General features: G+C 35.8%; 1 protein-coding gene across 5 annotated transcripts in view; it reads right to left on the reverse strand.

Moving 5' to 3' along the window:
• Window positions 1-19,839, reverse strand: part of VPS13B (vacuolar protein sorting 13 homolog B) — a 497,028-nt gene that overhangs the window by 367,745 nt on the left and 109,444 nt on the right. For all 5 annotated transcript variants that reach the window (XM_076329345.1, XM_076329347.1, XM_076329346.1 and 2 more), the window contains exon 17: window positions 14,379-14,563. In XM_076329345.1, coding sequence (XP_076185460.1) covers window positions 14,379-14,563 — 185 coding nt within the window. The remainder of the gene's footprint in view (window positions 1-14,378; window positions 14,564-19,839) is intronic.

Consider the following 19,839-nt stretch of genomic DNA (forward strand, 5'->3'; position numbering starts at 1 on the left):
ATTACTGATCACCAGCTTTTTTCTGTTGATCATTTTCCCCTCCAGTTTTTAAGTTAGAACAGCTCTTTACTGACATCATTAGAAAGAAACTCCTCAAAAGGTTTATATCCAAACTCAGACAAGTCATACAAATGAAGGTAGCAAAGGAATTGGGAGGGCATGAGATGGTGAGACTGAGATCATGACAATAGTTTGGTCCAGTACTACTCCCTTTTTCAGCTAGTTGTTTTCCTGTATTTAGGGAATATTCTGTACATGCAAAGAGGGTTTATCAAGCCTTTGTGCAAATTTACAGAAGGCAAATTTTATGAATTAAAGAAGTAGTTGTTCTTATTGCTGAATATGGTAGAGGTACTATCTTGGTGATAAGCACAAATCTGCTCGCAAGCTGTGTTTCATTGATAACATATGGGATACTGCAACATACGAATGGATAGCAGCCCACTGGGAAAGTAGCCTGGACACGAAGTACACATCAAAGCAAGTTTTATAAAAAGCTCTCTTGAAAGACAGAAGATCAAGTGCTTAGCACTCTGGTGATCACAACCACCTCATCTAAGCCCAGTGGACTGAATACAGTTAACTGATGAAACCAGGAGCTATGAGAGCTATAGCAAGATGCAATCATATGAGCTTTCAACAGAACTGCAAATGCTGTTATGTCAGTCCTTCAAAGCTTTGTTTTAAAGCTTACAGTCAGCCTAAAAAGAGTAGACATAAATATCTATGGACTCCTAATGTCTCTAAAGCGATCTGGTTTGTTGGCACAAACAGTATATTTTTAGATGCAATTTCCTAAGACCATGCCCAGAATAATGCAGTTCACCCTTCTGAACTGTGCGTTATCTTACGTTATAACACAATTTCACAGCATTTGAAAAGCTGTTGAATACACACAGAAACTATGTTCTTTAGAAGCTAAGTGGGACTCTAAAAGAATCTGCAAAAAGATTAAGTATAATAGATATATAACAGGTGTTTTACATTGTATACCCTACAATTCTAAACTTGCCAGTCAGACATTTACTGCCAAAGGTGTACCAAGCACACAGTCGTAACTACTTAAAATAGCAAATATTCACTGTCAAGCACTCATACAAAAATTGCATTTAAATCCTGGAAAGCATGAAAGACAGTACAACTGGTTTAAGAAAATTAAAAAAAAAAAATCATCCCCTCTGTTCCCAATTCCTTGGTTTGTAACAGACCATAACAAAAAACTCCTTTTGCTTTAGTACATTTTGGAGGAAAGAGACTTTGTTCCCTTCTGGCAGGCAGGGCTGCCACTTGTCTCCATTCTACTGGGTAAAAATGGACTCACCTCTGATAGCAAAAATCACAACAGACTCACGTGATGTCCAAAGTGTCTCTGAAAAACACCTGTTTTATTCCTAACTCTAGTTGTCCTTTGGAAGTGTAAGTTTGAAACCTTCTCTTTTACCAACCAAACAATTAAACCAGGCTCTTATTTAACTCCTCCTTTTGCTGACACTTGCTGGAAATGGATGGCTGACTAATTCTTCACAGTGGTAACAAATCTGAAGGTACTCAGAAAAGAGTATAGTTCTGCATCCCCAAATTTAATTGGAGTCTGAGTTTCTGAGATGACATGTTGGTATGTATGTTAAAGGGGAGCAACAGAATTTAACAGAGTCTGACAGCCAAAATATCAGAAAATACAAAGTCAGAAAGCTATCAAACAGTGGGGTACAAGCACATTTGGAGGATGTTTTTTTGCTATCTAAACTGAAACCAAAAGACACCAGATAGCTTCTGAGTACAATCCACTGAGCTCACACTATATAAGCTGATACAGAGATATCAAAGAAGGGATTTTTCAGGAAAGATTTTCCTGAGAAGACAGTAAAAAGGTAAGAAAAACATCCCAGAAATGTTTTTGGATGAAAATGGAAATCTCAAGGACTCCTTGACTTCCTAAAATAGTCAGTTGGGACTGCTCTTGAAGTCAGCACAGAAATTCTTCTTGGTCAGCTTGTAGTAAAGCATATGACTAGTTTATTAGTATTCTGACTTGTTACTACTTTTCTTTAGAAACTTTTATCCAGTAATTCCAATTATTAAAATATCTAGTTTAAGATGACTTGGCTACACCACAAATCTGAGATTACTTATAGGAGAATGAAAAATGCTAATACAAGAATAAACTAGTTGGCATAACAAAATTGCTGTATCCAGCTGTAGTATGTCATGCAAGCCAGGTAAAAACAAGAGATCTAACCTAAGGCAGGAACTCAAGGCCTCTGCAGAGGTGCAAGAATATATCACTAGCTTCTATAACGTTGGGATTCTTGCATCTTCCTCTGAATCATCCAGTATTCACTTCTCTCAGAAAACAGATAGAGCCAGACTACAATATACTCCCGCTAAGGTGACAATTCATATGAAAAAGAACGAAATGTAGTTTCTTAACAAGATCAGACCCCTTAGGGCAATAAAGCTTTTCTTCTTCCAACCGCAGGTTGAGAAAACACACGTCAATGTCTTAAATTGGAAAATTTGAAAAATTACTGGAATAATTAAAAAGACCCCTTTCCATCAGTCTAGATTTAAAACATTTCTGTAACACTACCAAAGAGCTGCATTTCTTCTCAATTTGTTTATTTTCTACACAGTCACTCCCCATGCCCTACAATAACTGAGGAAAAAAAGAAAAACCAGTTACAAAAATCCCCCATTCAGAAAAAGCATCTTTAACAAGAAAAACAACATTTGAAGTTACCATGCAAGAGAATTTCACCCCTCCATACCTAACTGATCAGATCACCTGCTGTTTATTAAAGAAAAGCAGAAAAAGAGGCAAATCAAAAGGAGAAAGGAAAGAGATTGGAACGAAGATGTCCATGAGATGCAGCAACAAAGCCAGGGTGTAAGGGCAGGAGAAATCAGCATAAGAAGGTGTAATATCTGCATTTATCACATTGCCCTCAAAACAAAAAAAAAAAAAAAAAAAAAAAAGCAAAAAATAAGGGTGAAAAGGGGGAAAAAAAAAAGATGAAGAAGTAAAACACACATTTGGTTTGATCTGTATTCATACCAGCCTTATGATGTAATCATAACAGAAAGAAACTAAGCTCAGACTGGGGACTACGCTTATCTAGATGATCTCCAACTAAAACAAAGGTGTTTCCGGAAATAGCTCTGATTACTTTCTCTGAAGCGACAGCAGCCCTGGTTGCAAAGTATGTTTTGGAGGATGTTAAGCAGATGTAGGAGCTCTTATTTTGCATAAGACAAAGCTCCCAAAATTCAGGAACTGTGGTTATACATAGAACTCTGACATCTCCTTAGAATCTGAGCTTTTAATTAACATATCACATAGTGTGATATGTATCTTTATTCATGAAAAGAAATCTACAATAATACTGCAAAGTAAGGAATGCTTTCCTACAATAGTACAACACTTCAAAGCAAGTTCAAAGCAGTTACATCTGCTGTGCCATATTTAATTTTCCTATTACACTTCATACAAACAGAAGGGACATTCACTGGATACCGTTAAATAACACTGTAACAGAACACCCCCCTTTCTTCCTTTATTCCTCAGTAATTCCCCTCCAAAAGCAAAATCAAAACTGTGAAACGTTAATTTAAAAATTTTCTTGCTTACTATAGTTTCCTGAGAATCTAATGTTTCACTAACTTTGTCTGCCTTATTGTTACTACCTTTTTATGTTACTGAGTATTTCTACCATTGGTAGAATTTTTTGCCCAAAGAACTGCCCACCTTTAGAGGCATAATACTAACCTAAACAATTCATGGTCAAAGCACTGCTCTAATTGTAGGTTAGTATTTTCCAGTAAAAATACACTTTCTGTCCTTACCATTACCTTATTACACGTACCTTGCATTAATTTTATTCTATAACTATGAGGTGGACTAGACACATATGAAAAACATCATTCTTTACTGCAAGGGACACAATAATCACTCCTCATACAATAACAATAAATCATGTGGGGCAGATGACTAGCAATTGCTATTGCAGTATGTAATACTCTGGTATCTTTCTATGGCAAGAATACCATTGGTATTTATCATCTTACCTGTCACAAGAATCAAAATGTCCCCACAAATGGAAAGTAATTTTCCATGTCATTCACGAGAGTTCATTACATAAAAGTAATTTTAGAGCATACTAGTATTTTGCAAACTATTAGTATTGTAGGCAGTGTTATAATAAGTTTAAGCAGCTGTCCAATACTTGGAATCTGTCACATGATTTCAACTTAGTGCAACTTTTATTTGATCAAGACTACACACATTACGTAAACTCACTACTCAAGATCAGCCTTCAATATTACATGTTTGCAAACAGAAAACATGCTTCTACCATGTTTAATAGTTTATAAAAGGTGTTTATTCTTAAATCTATCTACTTCTGATTATGCCTTATTTTTTTTTCCTAAAGTAAATATTACTACTACAGCAAACATATTTTTACTACAAGTTGTTCCTCACAGGAACTTCTTCAACTCTGTACTTACTATTTTTTCATTTCATTCACATTCCCTAATAATCTATTCCATTCAAAATTTCCTTGCTGATATTTCTTGCCTCATCAAGATCAAAACCTCTAGTTAGCCTGCTACTTTCCAAACTGCAAAATTTCTTATTCTGAATAACAAGGACAAAGATATGCTATAAGATGTTCCAATTTCTTTTAAAGTGATCCAAGTTGTTTCAGGATCACAAAGCACGTTTATTAACTTTCACCCTACAATGGCAAAAAAAATCCCATGTTGTTATTCAAACAAAACTACTGTCCTGCACAGCATTACAAACTGAACAAACTATTTCACTCAGACTGAATGAAATGCATAACAGAGTGGTACAATACAATCTTTTCTCATTACCTTTTTTTCTTTTTACATGCGTAAAACTGAGGATAGTGGGTTTTGTTTTTCCAAGAAAAGATCTTCAGTGAGAGCGTAACATCTGTAAGTGACATTCTGCATGGGAAAACTTACCTGGAACATTTTCTTCTGGATCTACAGTAATTTGGAGAAGGGTTAAATACCTAATTTAGTCACTATCTTTGTGCTCTATTTTAATGCTTACAATTCTTGGCACTTGCAGCTGACAAAAGTGGGGAAGATCCCCACACATTTTTCAACCATGTCCATATAGAAATTTTAATACTTTTATATACCCAAATGGAGAAAAAATGGAAGACATAGATGTATTATGGAGAGATGAATGGCACAGAAAGGGATTCTTATACCAAACTGTAACTGGATGCTGAAATTTTATAGCCGACATTATTTTAATGCACATACAGGGCATTCACCTGAACAGTACGGAACCATTAGATGGGGGAAGATGGTGTGTATGAAAATATTATACCTCAGTTTTACAAACTAAGTTAAGGTTCTGCTATTATTTGTTTACCAGGGTGGGGGGTGTATTTGTTTGTTTTATGTTCACTTGAACAGTGGCATTTTGAAACAGCACTACAGAATGCAATAGCACACATTTAAGATTTTTAAATAGCAACTACTGAAGCCCGAGAAATGAAACTTGTGAATAAAACCCTACAGCAGGCAGTTTTAGCAGCTCACAACAGCTTTGTTTACATTTTAAGATGAAAAGAGGTCCCATGAAACCATAAACAGAAAAGATTATACAATTAGCAGACATAAATTATTGATCATTTCTTTGTGTTGTATCGCCTATATGCATTTTCATTTCCCTCTCAGAATATCTCACTATAAACTGATCAAATACCCTACAAAGTAGGATTCTTTAATCTGAAGGGGAAAAGGAGAGATACGGACTTCTGAAATTTCCACAACTGTCAAACTACCACAGAGTGATGGTCTGAGCTAGATGTATTCAATGTCATACACTAGTATACTTATTAATCAGACAACAGTGTGATGGAGTTTGTATGTACTGATAGCATCAAAGCTCAGGTTAAATCTAGTTGGCATGAGAATTAGAACAGGAAACAGATTCCAGAGGCACCATCGCTGAGTTTTAGCACTAGCTAGGACTCCTCAGTTATGAATTTGCTTTAATGCTTAAAAAGGTGAAAACAGTAGTAATACATTTGACATATTAGCAGCCTTCCAGTATGTACAAGGCGGCTGTGATAAAGATGCAGCTAGGCTCTTCACAGCGGTGCACAGTAGGAGGATGAAAAACAACGGTCATATGTTGAAACAAGAAAGATTCTGCCTGGATAGGGGGGAAAAGCTTTCTCATGATGAGAACAGTCAAGCAGTGGTACAGGTTGCACAGAGAGGTCGGGCGTTCTTACCCTTGGAAATTTTCAAGGCCTGACTGAATAAAGCCCTAAGGAACTTGGTCTGATCCTATAACTGACTGTGATTCATAGAATCATAGAATCATTTAGGTTGGAAAAGACCTTTAAGATCATCAAGTCCAACCATTAACCTAGCACTGCCAAGTCCAAGGTTGTAGCAGAAGATTGGACTAGAAACCTCCTGCAGTCCTTCCAACTTGAATTCTTTGACAACCCTATTATTTTTTGCCAGGGGCAAAGAAATAGTTTCCTTTTGCTCTTTTGAAAAGCACTGTTCAGCAAATGGTAGCATGACTGGGGTCAATACTTCTGCTGCAGGACCTCTGCATGCACCTTTTTCTTAAAATACAGGCACCAAAAAAACCACCATGGCCTTCTCATTCATGCTTTATTCTTAAATCAGCAACCACTGATGGCTTCCTGATTCACTCTAAATTTGACAACTTCTTTCAGTCCCCTCCCAAAAAAGAATCTTTCCTTATGTTATCTCTGAAGCTTTCTTTTGTGTCTTCTCTGAGCTCTTCTCAGAAATTTTCCAGTTCCTATTATGCAGCAGATTCATGACTTATGTTCTTCCCAGTCTTCTTGTCATAACACTGAATTCCAGTAGCTTAGTCTCAACATGCTCTATTGCTCTTAGAAAAGAAGCCACCACCTCAACCTCCCTGTAGAGTTTTTCACCTGATGCAGTACATGGCAGCTAGAACAAGGCAAAAAGGCAGCCTACCTCCCTGCTGTCCAAACACACCTTTCTTAATAGAACAAGAAATAACATAAAGCTAACAGCTGAACAAACAAAACAGGTGCTCTCAGTCACAGCTTCCATCGCTATTTGTGCAAATAAACTACAGACTCTGGAGGAAGGGCACTATTTATAGCTCTAAGCTTAGGTGTCTTGTTTTTGGTAGCCCACCAACATACCCAACAAGAGTTCACTGTTAATTTCAACATACACAATGAACTGAGCTCTCCTGCAATTCTGAAACACAATTCAACTTCAGAAGCTTATATAGATTTATGTAGATCTATAGATTTATGTATATCTATAGATTTCATGTATATATGTATTCCTTTCACAACCTATCGATTTTTTTAGCTTTTCTTTTTCTGCTTGACTGTGCTGTTGACACTATGTATACATTCACTTTCACCACAACAGACATTTAAAAAGTCTCAAGTGGATTTTTAAGCACATTAGATTCTTTAGCACGACGTTACAAATCAGAGTTAAGCTTGTATGAATGCCTTAAGTATGCCTACCACCACTCTTTCATCAGAACGCCGTATTTTTCAATTTCAAAGCTTATTAGTGCATAGTAATTAGACTGGAAAAAATAAAAAGGCAATTATAATTACTGGTTTACATGGGTACTTCGCATGTTAATTCCTCATTTCAGGCCACTACAGAATCATTGCTTCAGGCAGAGGATTTATTAAGAAGATCCTCAACAAGCTAAACCCCACTGATTACATATTAAAATGATAAAATGTCCCATCTATCCCATGTTTAGTGTAAGTCAGTTCATGACTGGAGTATCACTGAAAATGTCTACAATAAGAGGAAATAGAAGATTATACACAACTATATTAAGCTCAAATAATTAAGATAAAGAACAAATTGTGCTTAGGTTGCTTATCCACACTGTTTCCATCTGAAATTAGAGTTGATAATCTACCAGACTTTCACAGAAATGTACAATGTATAAAAATACTATTTACACATTACATTCAGAAGCCTACATGAAGGATGAGGACATGTGGGTACAGTCACCCATGCAAGACAGTAAACTGTTTATAATGTGCAAGTTTCATACAGCTGTGTCCTGCCACTCCCAAGCGATTACTTAAGAGAATACACTCTTACACTTTGATTTTAAACAGAAAGTTTAAGTCATACTCCTCAAAATGAACACCAAAACTGGCCACGTTATGTGGAACAAACAGAGATTAAATGCCAGCATGTTGCAAGGAAGTGATTAGGGCTTAACAACCTGCATTACCACTAAACTTCAAAATGTTGGGCTTTTGCTGGGTTTTGTGTTTTGGGGTTTGGTGGCAGGGGAGCAGGTAAGAGGGAAAAAGTAGTTTTAAAAACAGGGGTATTAGAAAGGCAAGTTACTTATTTCAGTCTTTTTCCTAAGTGGTTAAAAGAACTATGCAGCAGCTCCACAACCCTTTTTTATATGTACACCTGGGAAGAATACTGAATCCTGTTACTTTCCTCAGTGTTACCCTGATGTGGTTTAGACCAGATGTTTAAATGTTACAGTATGTACATTTTCTTCTCTTCTTCCAAGGCAAAAGCAAAATAAGAGGAATATTTGACTTCACTCCACAAGAGACCTATTTAATAGTTTGGCGGTTATGTAAGTAAAGGTAGCTTGGCTAAGTCAATGTTGACGACATACAGAACGACATGATCCTAATGAGTTGGAAAATATTGGCTCTCATGAGATTCAACCAGATGCTACTGCGCTGAGAAAGCTACTGTATTATTGAATTTCATTTTTATGAGGTAAAATTTATTATTCAACCATTAAGGTATCCCACATGAAATCTTGCATAAAATAGTTTTACAGTTACTTTCTGGAAAGTAGATTTTATTTTAACTTTAAGACATCATTTACATGAGGGATTCAAATGCCTATTTGATCACCTTCAATAGAGAAATGTAAGGTCTGCAAGCAATTTTCCCAAAAATACCAGATTAATGGAACAGAACTGTCAACAAAATAATGAACTACCTGAATAGGACAAGGAAAAAGTGGTAGCAAGTTCCAGTTTTCCAGAGTAAACTAAAGCCATGTGTGACTGTGTATATGTTTTCTTGGCAGGCTGAAATCGTTAGAAACTGAGTGCTTCAGGTACCTACTAACAAATAATGAAAAAATACACAGTAAAATTACTCCGTAGGATTAATTATGCACAACATTTGAAAGATCTTAACTGGTACTATTTTTCTAAAATTTTGGTATTTTGTATGCTTATTTTTGTTAAAAAATTGTATAATAATAATTGTAAAACCTTTATTAACATCAATACATCTACTTGCAAAAATGTAGAGAGCATGATGCATTTCAGATTCATGTTTGTTTCCACATCTATAGTGAATGAAATGCAAAATCGGGATGTTCCACAAGCATGTGCAGTCATAAGAACTAACAGATTATTTAACTCACATGTAACTATACTGTTGTGTTTGTATACCAAAAGGATTATAAAATAAAACCAACACACAAACATAAATTTCCAAAGAGCTATGTGTGGGTTGAAGACTGCTTTTGTTCCGTTTTTCTATATTAGATGTAATGCATTATCAAAAAGTTAATAATGCCTTTTTCTTGACTCATGAAAAAGAACAAACAGTTGTTTGCAGCTGTTTTATTTATCCATTTCTTATTTTGTATTTTGTCATTTTGTATTCCCATCTACTATTTTAAATTTGCTATTCTTTTTGTTGTTGCACAACTCCTATTTTAGGCAGTATGAATCTTTCTTGTACTTTTTAATGGTAAAGCCTATTCATTTAAGTAGTAGGTTTCATTGTTTATATTGATCTCGAATGTTTTAATTGTCTTGGCTTCTCTGAACCCTAAAAATACCAGTTGACATTTGAAAAGCACCTTTGCCAAGTAGGCATTTAAAACTATGGATTACAAGAGTGCTAAGGTGTCACTGCAATGGAGGGAGTTAGGTGCTTTCAAAAATCCCATTAAGCCATTACCTGTATCTTTAAATTTCAAATCAGTTATAGTTAAAAATCTGCTCTTAGCAGAATTAAATAGTCTCAAGCTAAGGAAGGCATAATATTTAAACATATTTACAATAAATATCTAGTGTAACAAAAATACATCCTTCTTGAAATACTCATTTTACCTGTCCTCCACGAGTTCTGAGCTCAATCAGCTAGTCACAGTACCGTACACATCTTTTTACTGGTAGTTTTAAGATAACAGACTTTACTAATATGTATGACAAATACCAATTTTAAGTAGTACAGGCACTTCATTCTTAAATTCTGTCAGAAACCAAACACACACATCTTGCTTTTGAGACTTCAAAATTTATTTTTTCAGATAGCTTGCCTTTGGACAAGTTAATCAAAAGAGAAACTCTCGGACTATCTGATGAAGACAGCAAGTCTAATAACCAACAAACTATGAAATACTTAAGGAAAGGGTTTTTCTCCTAGTAGAAGAAGGTTTCTGGAGAGCAGGAGGAAGAAGGTAGGTGGGGGACATCAGAGTGTTAATCTTCAAGCAATTTTCCCTTCCTGGTATTCCATGAATCTATTCACAACAAGAATTTGTACAGGAAAGAGCTTGAGAGTTTGTTCTGAATCCCTACACCACCTTCAGCCTAAATTAGTTTTGAAGGAAGTTTTGGAGGAGAAAAACATTTCTGCTCCAGATGAAACCGTAGGACAGAACCCCAGATACTAGCTATAAACTCTGTTCCTATGTTTGTGGAAATACATAGTGCAGAGTTCCCTTTTTAAACTACATCCAGATAAAGTCTTTTAGCAGTTACCCAGGAGACAGGTTCCCAAAGAGGTCTTCATACCTTGTGAGACTCTCCACACCATGTCAAAGGGCCAATAGTCATGTGTTCTTCTCCTATGTTCTCTCCTCCTCCTGCAACTCCTGTATCTGTACTTGTCTTCCCATTAAATTTTGGCTTTCTTAACTTTTACTATTTTTCTACTCTTTCTACCTGCTTCTCCTTGCTTTGTCTTCCCCTGCATCTCTCTCCCCTTTTTATTAACTGATCCTTTTTCTCCCTTTTCTGTTCCTTTCCATTTTTTCTTTCTTCCTCCCCCCCCAATTCATCTGTTCTTCTTTCCCTACAGCATGTCTTAGCCCATATTGTAAGCACAGTTTCAGTGATGCAGTTTTAAAACTGGAGGATATGACTGTGTTGGAAAAAGCATACAACTAGGGACCATAATTCCTGCTAAAAAAGATCTATGCTGAGAGGATACAAAGGCTTGTGGTATCGCTTTTGAGTTCAAGTAATACTGAATCAATATGTTACAGAGACACATTGCTCGCTCACAAAAAGCACCTGGCACAAAGCCTCAAAAAGGAGCTCAGGAACAACTGTTTCAGCCCAATAACTCTCTTCAATCACCACATGAGAAGTGGTAATACAGACATAGGCAGTTGAGAAAGACGTAGCCTATGTAAACAAATGGCAAACACATTTGAGCTTAGCTACGTGCAAGTAGTAAACTACAGAAGAAAAATTTGATGTCTCAGTATATTTTCAAAATTGACAGAACAGATCTGGAAGGGTAACACATAAGAACATGGTAGAACATTTCTATAAGAGGGCACAGTTTGTTCACAAAGAACAAAAAAGCATGGTGTTGTACTGCGCATCAAGAATGTGTAAAATCCTGTGATCCAGACTGTAGGCAGGCAGATTTGCTGGAAACCTCTGGATAACAGCAGACCATTAAAAATAGGAAGACAAACTACATAAGCTTTTTTTTTTTTTTGAGAATAATGTCATGTCTGGGCAGGTCTTTTTTACTTTTAACAGGGGGATAAGAATCTAGAGAAAGACATAGCTGTTTGTCCTGCTATATTTCTAATTAGTTTGAAAGACGGCTTTTAGAAGCTTGAAAACGTAAAGGCAGAAGATAATTTGGGCAACAGTACTCATGAAACACACAGTTTAACATTCTTGTAACAGCAGAATGAAAGCAATGAATTTCAAGAAAGAGATCCCCTGGGAAATAGGATAAAGTGAAGGTAAGGAGATCTTTAATTGCATTGTTAATTTTTCCTGCAAGAACACTACAATTTCATAGAAACAAAATCAGAAAAAGCCAAGGAACAAAGGGAAAGAGCTATAAAAGAAAATAAAGCAAATGTGTTTATACTTGCATTATTTGTACAAAATTGATCAAAGAAACAATTAATCCACAACACCACAAGGATGGAAAACTATTTTCTTTAAGTACTTTTGTACTACTTTTGTGCATGGTTAAAAAGGAGCTGTGATCACATGGAAAACACAATACCACTGACAAAGAGGCTGTTATTTCTGTGAGATGTTAGGTTATGCAATAAAAGCTCATCTGCACAACCACAAAGATGCTCAGAGAGACAATGGCAGGAGAGGAGCCCAAATAATACCCTGCCGGGCTACTCCCAGGCCCACCACAGGAGCAATCAACCCATCAAAGACCAATCTGCACAAGCCTAGAGGAGCACAGGGACATGCAATGGCAGCTGGGGACCCAAATCAAGGACTCTCAAGGAACATTCATCAGTTGTTGTTTTATGTTGGAGAAACTAAACTGAATATTAGTAAAAGAATATGTGATTAACAGAAGTGCCTTGTTTACTGAAAAATTCCTTATTGACTACATTATGCTCAGTTACTTCACAAAGAAAAAAAAAGAAAAAAGAAAAAAAAAGCTGAAATTCCAACTTCCCTGTGCAATTACAAGTCAAGTTTTTTTTAGAAGCTTACACACATACGTGTTACTGTTAAAGTATGTGGAAGCTTACACTAAGTACAAGGATGATTTTCAACAAGGCATGATACTAAATTTTACACAAAGGTATTCCAAGAAGACGTAGTAGACTTACAGAATCAACCAAGCCAAGAATTAGGGCAAAAGGGTAGACAGCAATCATTTCATAGCCTTGAACTCAAAGCTGCCTTTATCTAGGTAATGCAAAGTACAGCTACAGAAGTATAAAATTTACCAGGTCAAGCGTTAAGCCATGAACAAGAGAAGACCAAAACAAGTTTACTATACTGTTCACTTACTTTATTATAAGTACTTAAAATGTGTGCTCCAGATTTCTATTCTGCAGATAGATTGTTAGCATGGCTGTATCACAGTTCATTGAACTGAAGGACTGAAACATGTTAAGTGATGGAACACGTTAATTTGGAACTGTGCAAACCCTAAGGCCATCTGAAATGATCAAATGACTGTATTTTCACATTTCTCTGAGATGTGGAACCTGCTACCTTCAGAATTACGAGTACTTGAAAATAAAACCTCACAATCTCTTCCGTAGGTGACCCACACAGAATCAAGGAACAAAGAGAATCAGTGACTTTTGGGAGAGAAGGAAAAATGAAGCACTTAAAACAGTTATTCCAACAGTTACACACCTGAAAATACAACAGTTCTGCACCATCAGATCAACACAGATTTAACTTTAAAAAACAACAGGACTGAAAAAGGAAAATAGGACTGAGAAAAATAGGACTGATGAAGACTTCCAGTGGTAGTCTAATCTACCATTCTGCTTCAAGTCATGATTTACTACATCTGAATCATTCTCCTACCACGTTCTCCAAGACTGGTAATGATGGAGATTCCAAAAGATCTCAATTATTCTTGTTATGTGTTTATTCACAACAGGTAAACAATAGTGTGTCTAAACAATAGTGGGTCTAAATTATTCTAGCCTGCATAGAAACATAAAGAAAAAAAATATATTATCATCTTCTTTATGCACTTGAAGAATGTGGTCTCCTGTGTAAGCTGGTCAAAATCCTTAATTTACTCCCAAAATCCACGGGTGTTTTGCAAAAGGATGACAGGTAACCAATTCCATTATTTATATCATCATCACTGAGACTTGCATATCTCCAGCAATTTCACAACAGTTAAGTAACATTTATTTATGAAACGGGATGAGAAACATCTGCAGACCTTTAAAAAGAATTCTATGTATGCCACTGATTAATAAAGCCCTTAATAAGCCAGTATTTTTTATTTCTTCCAACAGCTTCACCTCTGAATGATCTTAAGTTACAACATTGCACCATATAAGGTAGCAAGGGTGGATGTTTCAGATGAGGGAAGCATGGAAAATTTATCCTGTATGGGAAAATTAAATGCATCCAGAAATTGGTGCCAAGGAGTGAAGCTTGGTGGCTTAGCTTACATCCTGGATTTTAACCATAAGCTATAAATACCCATGTACACAGAAAAAACATTCTGTCTGTTAACTACTATAAGTAAAAACATGGATTTAAAGGATATAGTTGTATGCACATTCACTAGCAGTGCTCTGTACCATAATAAATACTTAACCAAAAGCATCACATATTTACCTGAAGTTTGGAAAACCTCATTCAGTAAAGCTTCATTTACCACCACCGAACTGACATTTCCAGCAGGATGACACCAGCTCTGATAAATAGTTTGAAGCAGAAGGGTTTGAGCTCTAGTTGCTTGAACTGTCAAATTAGGAAGCTCAAATATGCATTCTGTCAGTGGGACATGAGCTCGCTTGATCCTGTTTAAAATATTGAGAGGAAAAAAAAAAAAAAAAAAAGGAAAATCATTACTTTGGTGCATAAAAATAACAATTTAAAAACTTAGTCACAGAATACCAGACTATAAGCAGTTAGTTTGTAAGGTTGGAGCTGTGTGCCTGTTAAATTTCTTCTTGTAAGAGCCAATTCTCTTTAGACTGAAATTCACCCTAAATAGGACTTCTGTTACATGATTTAACTTTATATCTCCCTCTAAAACATGAGACGAAAAAAATCATATATTTTCATCTAATTATCTCTTGGTTTTAAAATATTTAATAAAAGCAATTTCAAGTGTTCCCACCATAATAAGAGCTACTTATAAAATTGTGCAGTTACTGAAAACACAGAACTCTTAAAAAATTGAATTTTCTGGAAAATTTTTATTTAAAAGCTTACAGTGAATCACTAAGTGAGATATGTCTCCAGTGATCAAAAAAACCATACAGACAATATCTATACAACAAAATACAAACAAAAAGACCCACATTCCATATTTCTCCTTGTATTCCATATTTGGCTGACACAGAGCTCATTAACTGATTCTAGTATTTTTCAATGCCTTTTACCTTATAACTGGGGAGGAGAAACAGGTGGGGACAGGCATTGGAAGAGTAGTGCAAGGTACAGGACATTCTGTTTGCAAATAAATTCTTCTGTGACAATAAAGTCCACTATCAACAAGAAGGCTCTACCACAACTATACCAAAATCAGTAAGTTACTTTTTCTTCCTAATATGTACACTCTTACCTGAAATTAAGCAACAGATTGATTTGCTACATTCAAGAAAAACTGCAAAGGTTCTTTAATATTCTCAGTTTGGAGCCTTTTCCTGCAGCGTTTTCCTGCAGCGTATTTACAACATTATTATTCTTGCCCTAATCACCTCCTGCTCCACCACTGAAATGTACTTTTTGTGCTATTTAGCATTATTTTCTCTAGTGTCCCCAAAATATAATTACTGATGCACAGATCAGCTCATTTTCATTCTGGGGAATCTCGTCCATTAGAAGATTTTAGGGACAAGCCTAAAGCCACAAGAAAATTAACAATATCAGGCTAATGTTCCATTGGGAATCAGAACCTTAAATGAGGGAAAGCTGCTGAAGCTGCTCACACAATCCCTTAACCCAGGAAAAAAGCATCCTTTACCAAAATGTTCGAGGGGCTGAAAGTGTAAAGACATTCCGTTGCAGACACCAAATGGCTCTTTAGATCAGCAAAACCAAAACCTTCCAAGGAACTGTCACAAGCAGTCACAATATACTGCGTCTCCTATCTGGCTCCACAAGAAAATGCTTGCAGCCGTATGACCTAACATACATGAGATCACACTAGCAAGTAGAGACTCTGCAGGAGGCTCCATGAATTCAGAAACAGGCCATTCTGATGCTCAAACTCTAAAACCTGTAGTAGCGTGAAGTGACACAAAATTCTGGCAATAAGAAGTAGACTTCCTTGCACTTCTGCACCTGAATGGGAGAGTGGCCCTTTACCAAGAAAACTGTGAAGAAAAAAGCACATCATCACTTCTCAGACCCATGATCATTATCAACTAGATGAAGAAGCAGAGTAGCACAATATTCTGCTGCAAACACCTTTGGCCCATTAGCTACAGATAAGGCCTGTGTGACATGAAACATGGTTTGGAAACAAGCATTCTGAACATCACAAGACATGTATCAACTACCACGTTGACATGGTGGTACAGCCAAAGGTCATGTCATCACTTTGAACTTGGACTTGCACATACAAGCATTCACCTTAAGTCACAAACAGATCTCCTCCCTCAGTTTCTTGTCAATACCAGGAAACAGCTAACTGAAAACCATTTTCGCTGGAACAAGAGGGATTAGTCTCATCAAGTGTTAGACACCTACAGTATAAACAAACATCCATATGTAAGATGGCTGTATAGGCCCTTTTAAGGTAAAAGGAACGAAAACAGAACTTATATACCTAACAGAGATCCATTCACTCTAGGTCTGAGGATTAAATGAACTGCTTTCTGCAAGTCACTATTTCTGCACACTGCCTATAAAGGGAGATTAAGATAATTATCTCAGCTGTGGATGTCTACACCATAGATCAAAGTTTCATACATAAAGCCCATCCACAAAAGCCAATTCCATTGCTCCTCACTAAAAAGAAAAACAAGGGAATAAAAGAAAAATTCATTCCTATGGAAGAAGATACTCATGAAAGATTCTCAGAAAATGGACGTAAATACAGATGGAGGACAAAGAACAAACAAAAACAGATGTTGTAGCCTTCTGTAATAGCAATCAGTATTCTTTAGACCAAGGTTTTTCAACCTCAAAGCTTGGAATCAGGATTACCTGTCTCAGAAACGTTGAGAAGAAGGGAGAGGAAACCAGCAACAAGACTGCCTCTGAGTTGCAACTCATTTGAAGCTAATGACACAACTGTGCTGCCAGCTTCAAATGTCATTTGCAGAAAAAACACAGATGAAGGAAAAACATTTCATGTTTATATGGGAGAACTCAGCCTTGTGTCTGGTAGCAGAAATTTCCTTCAGAACGAAAAAAAAAAAAGCAGTCTACTGTTTGAATGAAACTATCAGTCTTTGAAGTTTGGAACTACCATATTTTGGATCGGTACAGCCCCTGTTGCTAGGAAAATCAAAACTCATTAGAGGCTTTTTCAGAAGAGATCTTATAATAGCCTTGTTGTTTTTTTTTTATAGCAGTCACTGACACCAAAGAGTGAGTTAGAACAAGAAAAATTACATTTGCCCTGCTTGGGGGAACTAAGCATCTCCTACCTGCCTTTTCTGGTGACAGCCATGTAACTGTAACATTTTTCCTTTCTGTTCTTTTCCCTTTTGTTATCCTTTCAGATAAATTATATTTTCTACTTTTCCCTCTTATTTCTGAATGTTATTTTGCAGGATTAAAACTAAATATTTCAGGAAAAAGTGTCTGAATATTTCAAAAGATGGGTTCCCTAATGTAAAATTGGTAAGGAAGAAAGGAGGTAGAAAACCTTTTTCAGCAAAATTCAGGAAGAACATGACTCCACAATAATTCCATCTAAAATAACACATTTGTATTAACAAATTAATGTACTTCAGGGGGGGTCTGTGGAGAGCTGTGACAATCACAGCATATAATATGACAGTGGAAAAGATTTTGCTTTAAAAGTTTGACTATTCATTTAATACATATTACAGCTACTGTACTGAACTATGCTAAATTTAAAACTTAAAAGTTTCACATAAAATACTCCCTTATGTGTAATAACAGCGTATGAATTTTTTTTTTTAACAATATGCAAATTCTATGCTTACTGTACTTTAACAATCCCATTGGAATAAAGTCTACTGGTCCTTTTCAGATAACTTTGGAAGAATGGGAAGTTGAAGAAAATAAAACCTTTTTTACAGGAAAAAAAAAATCAAGGCGGGGGGAAGTATTGTACCATGTGTGCAGCAAATGTTGCTTAAAGGAAATTTTAACTAGACCTGGCTAGTGATGAAAGTACATTTATAATTCAGGATTTATTATAATAGTTTTGAAACACAAATAATGCATTTAAAACAACTTAAAATACAAGTTTGCTACCAAACTGCACCTGTTAATACAGAAAATCCATCATTAATAAGGTACTGAGCTATATTTAACCAAGTTTTATGACCCAAGAGATATATTCAAGCAATAAGTGAAAATACAAGTACAAATAATTTTTTCAGTAAACCAAGTCAGATCTGTGTTTCTATATTGTATCATTAAATTTGTATTAAGCAACTGAATGTGACTTCATATCAAAACTCATCACCATATTAAAACAGTTATGGCACATGGTTGGAGTCTAAAACCACTATTTAAACTGCACTTTAAAACTGTAACAACAATAGAAATAATTATTTCTCAAATCTTTACACTCAAGAGTTAAGATGCAGTTCTGAACATATGTTCATTTAACTGAACAGGTTAAAAAACTACCAATTCAAACACTCTTCTCTAGAGGAAAATAAATCCTAATGTAACTAGCAGGATAGGCTACTCATTAAAGCCAAACTTGGACAAGTTCCAGAATAAATTTAAGGAAATATGAACAAGCAAGTCTTGCTGTGTAGTGGCATGGAGTGAAAATGAATCTGTCCTAATTAAATGATTTTTAAATACACTTTGGTTGTACCCAGTTTGATGACAAACTGTAATACAGACTTGCTGAAATATTTGGATAAATCTGGCGTACCGTTAAAGAAAATAGTTTTCTTCGCTGTTTTTGAATGAAAACATGAATTGGTCCTTATTATACCCCATGCATAGGCACCAATATAACCAATCCATGTAAGTTCACAGGCCTGCTATGAAATATTTTTGGTTTGTAGACTTTAGGAACAGCAACTTATTCTTTTAAAATCAACACCTCAGAGTGATTGAAAGAATATAGTGGTGAACATCTGGCTCCAGAGGTTTATATAGAGTCCCCAACTGCAAAGCTGGAACCGGCAAAATGTTTCCAAAAATTTAATTTTTGTTATTACTCATATCCTGTACAGTAAAATACGATTAGTTCATTTTTTCCAAAATAACAAAACCAGTAACCTGCTACTAGAACACAGCAACTGTGCCTAAGAAGAACCTGAACGTAATTTAAATGCCTAAATAATTTCAGTCAGCAGTTGCACACCTTTCCTCTTAGGCAAACAGAAAATGTATGCTGCTTTTATATTTGACATGAACAAAGGCTTCATCTACATACCTACAACAAATCCATATTTCTACTTAATCTGATCTTTCATATCAACTTAAAGAAAATTACAATTTTGGTCATTTTTCTTAACATTTAAGCAACTGTTATTGGGTAAGGGAAACAACGTCTAGCTACTTAATGACAAATATCAAAACTCTGAAGGGAGCGCGTAGGGAGAAGAAGAAAGGGAAAGGAAGTTAACCACTACAGTCTTGGAATTATTATTTTTTTAAATGCAAGACTGAAGTCACTACTACTCACAATAAAAAGGTCGTATCACACATCTGCATACACTAACGCAATTTTTAGTATTCAGACAGAAACATACAGTTATTTGTGCTAGATGACCAAGTTAATTATTATAAAAAAATAATAATTAAACCCGCTTTGGAACAGTTTGTTCCAAAAACATCTCCGAGACTGATGTCTTCAAAGCCTCTTCTGCTCTTCTATAGGCTTCACTAAAGGCTGCCTGACATCATTACACAGCTGAATTTTCAGCAGCTGCAGCTGCCTTTGCCTCTTATTTGTAGG

The sequence above is a fragment of the Aptenodytes patagonicus genome, chromosome 2, assembly GCF_965638725.1.
Source record: "Aptenodytes patagonicus chromosome 2, bAptPat1.pri.cur, whole genome shotgun sequence".
NCBI classification, from domain to species: Eukaryota; Metazoa; Chordata; class Aves; order Sphenisciformes; family Spheniscidae; genus Aptenodytes; species Aptenodytes patagonicus.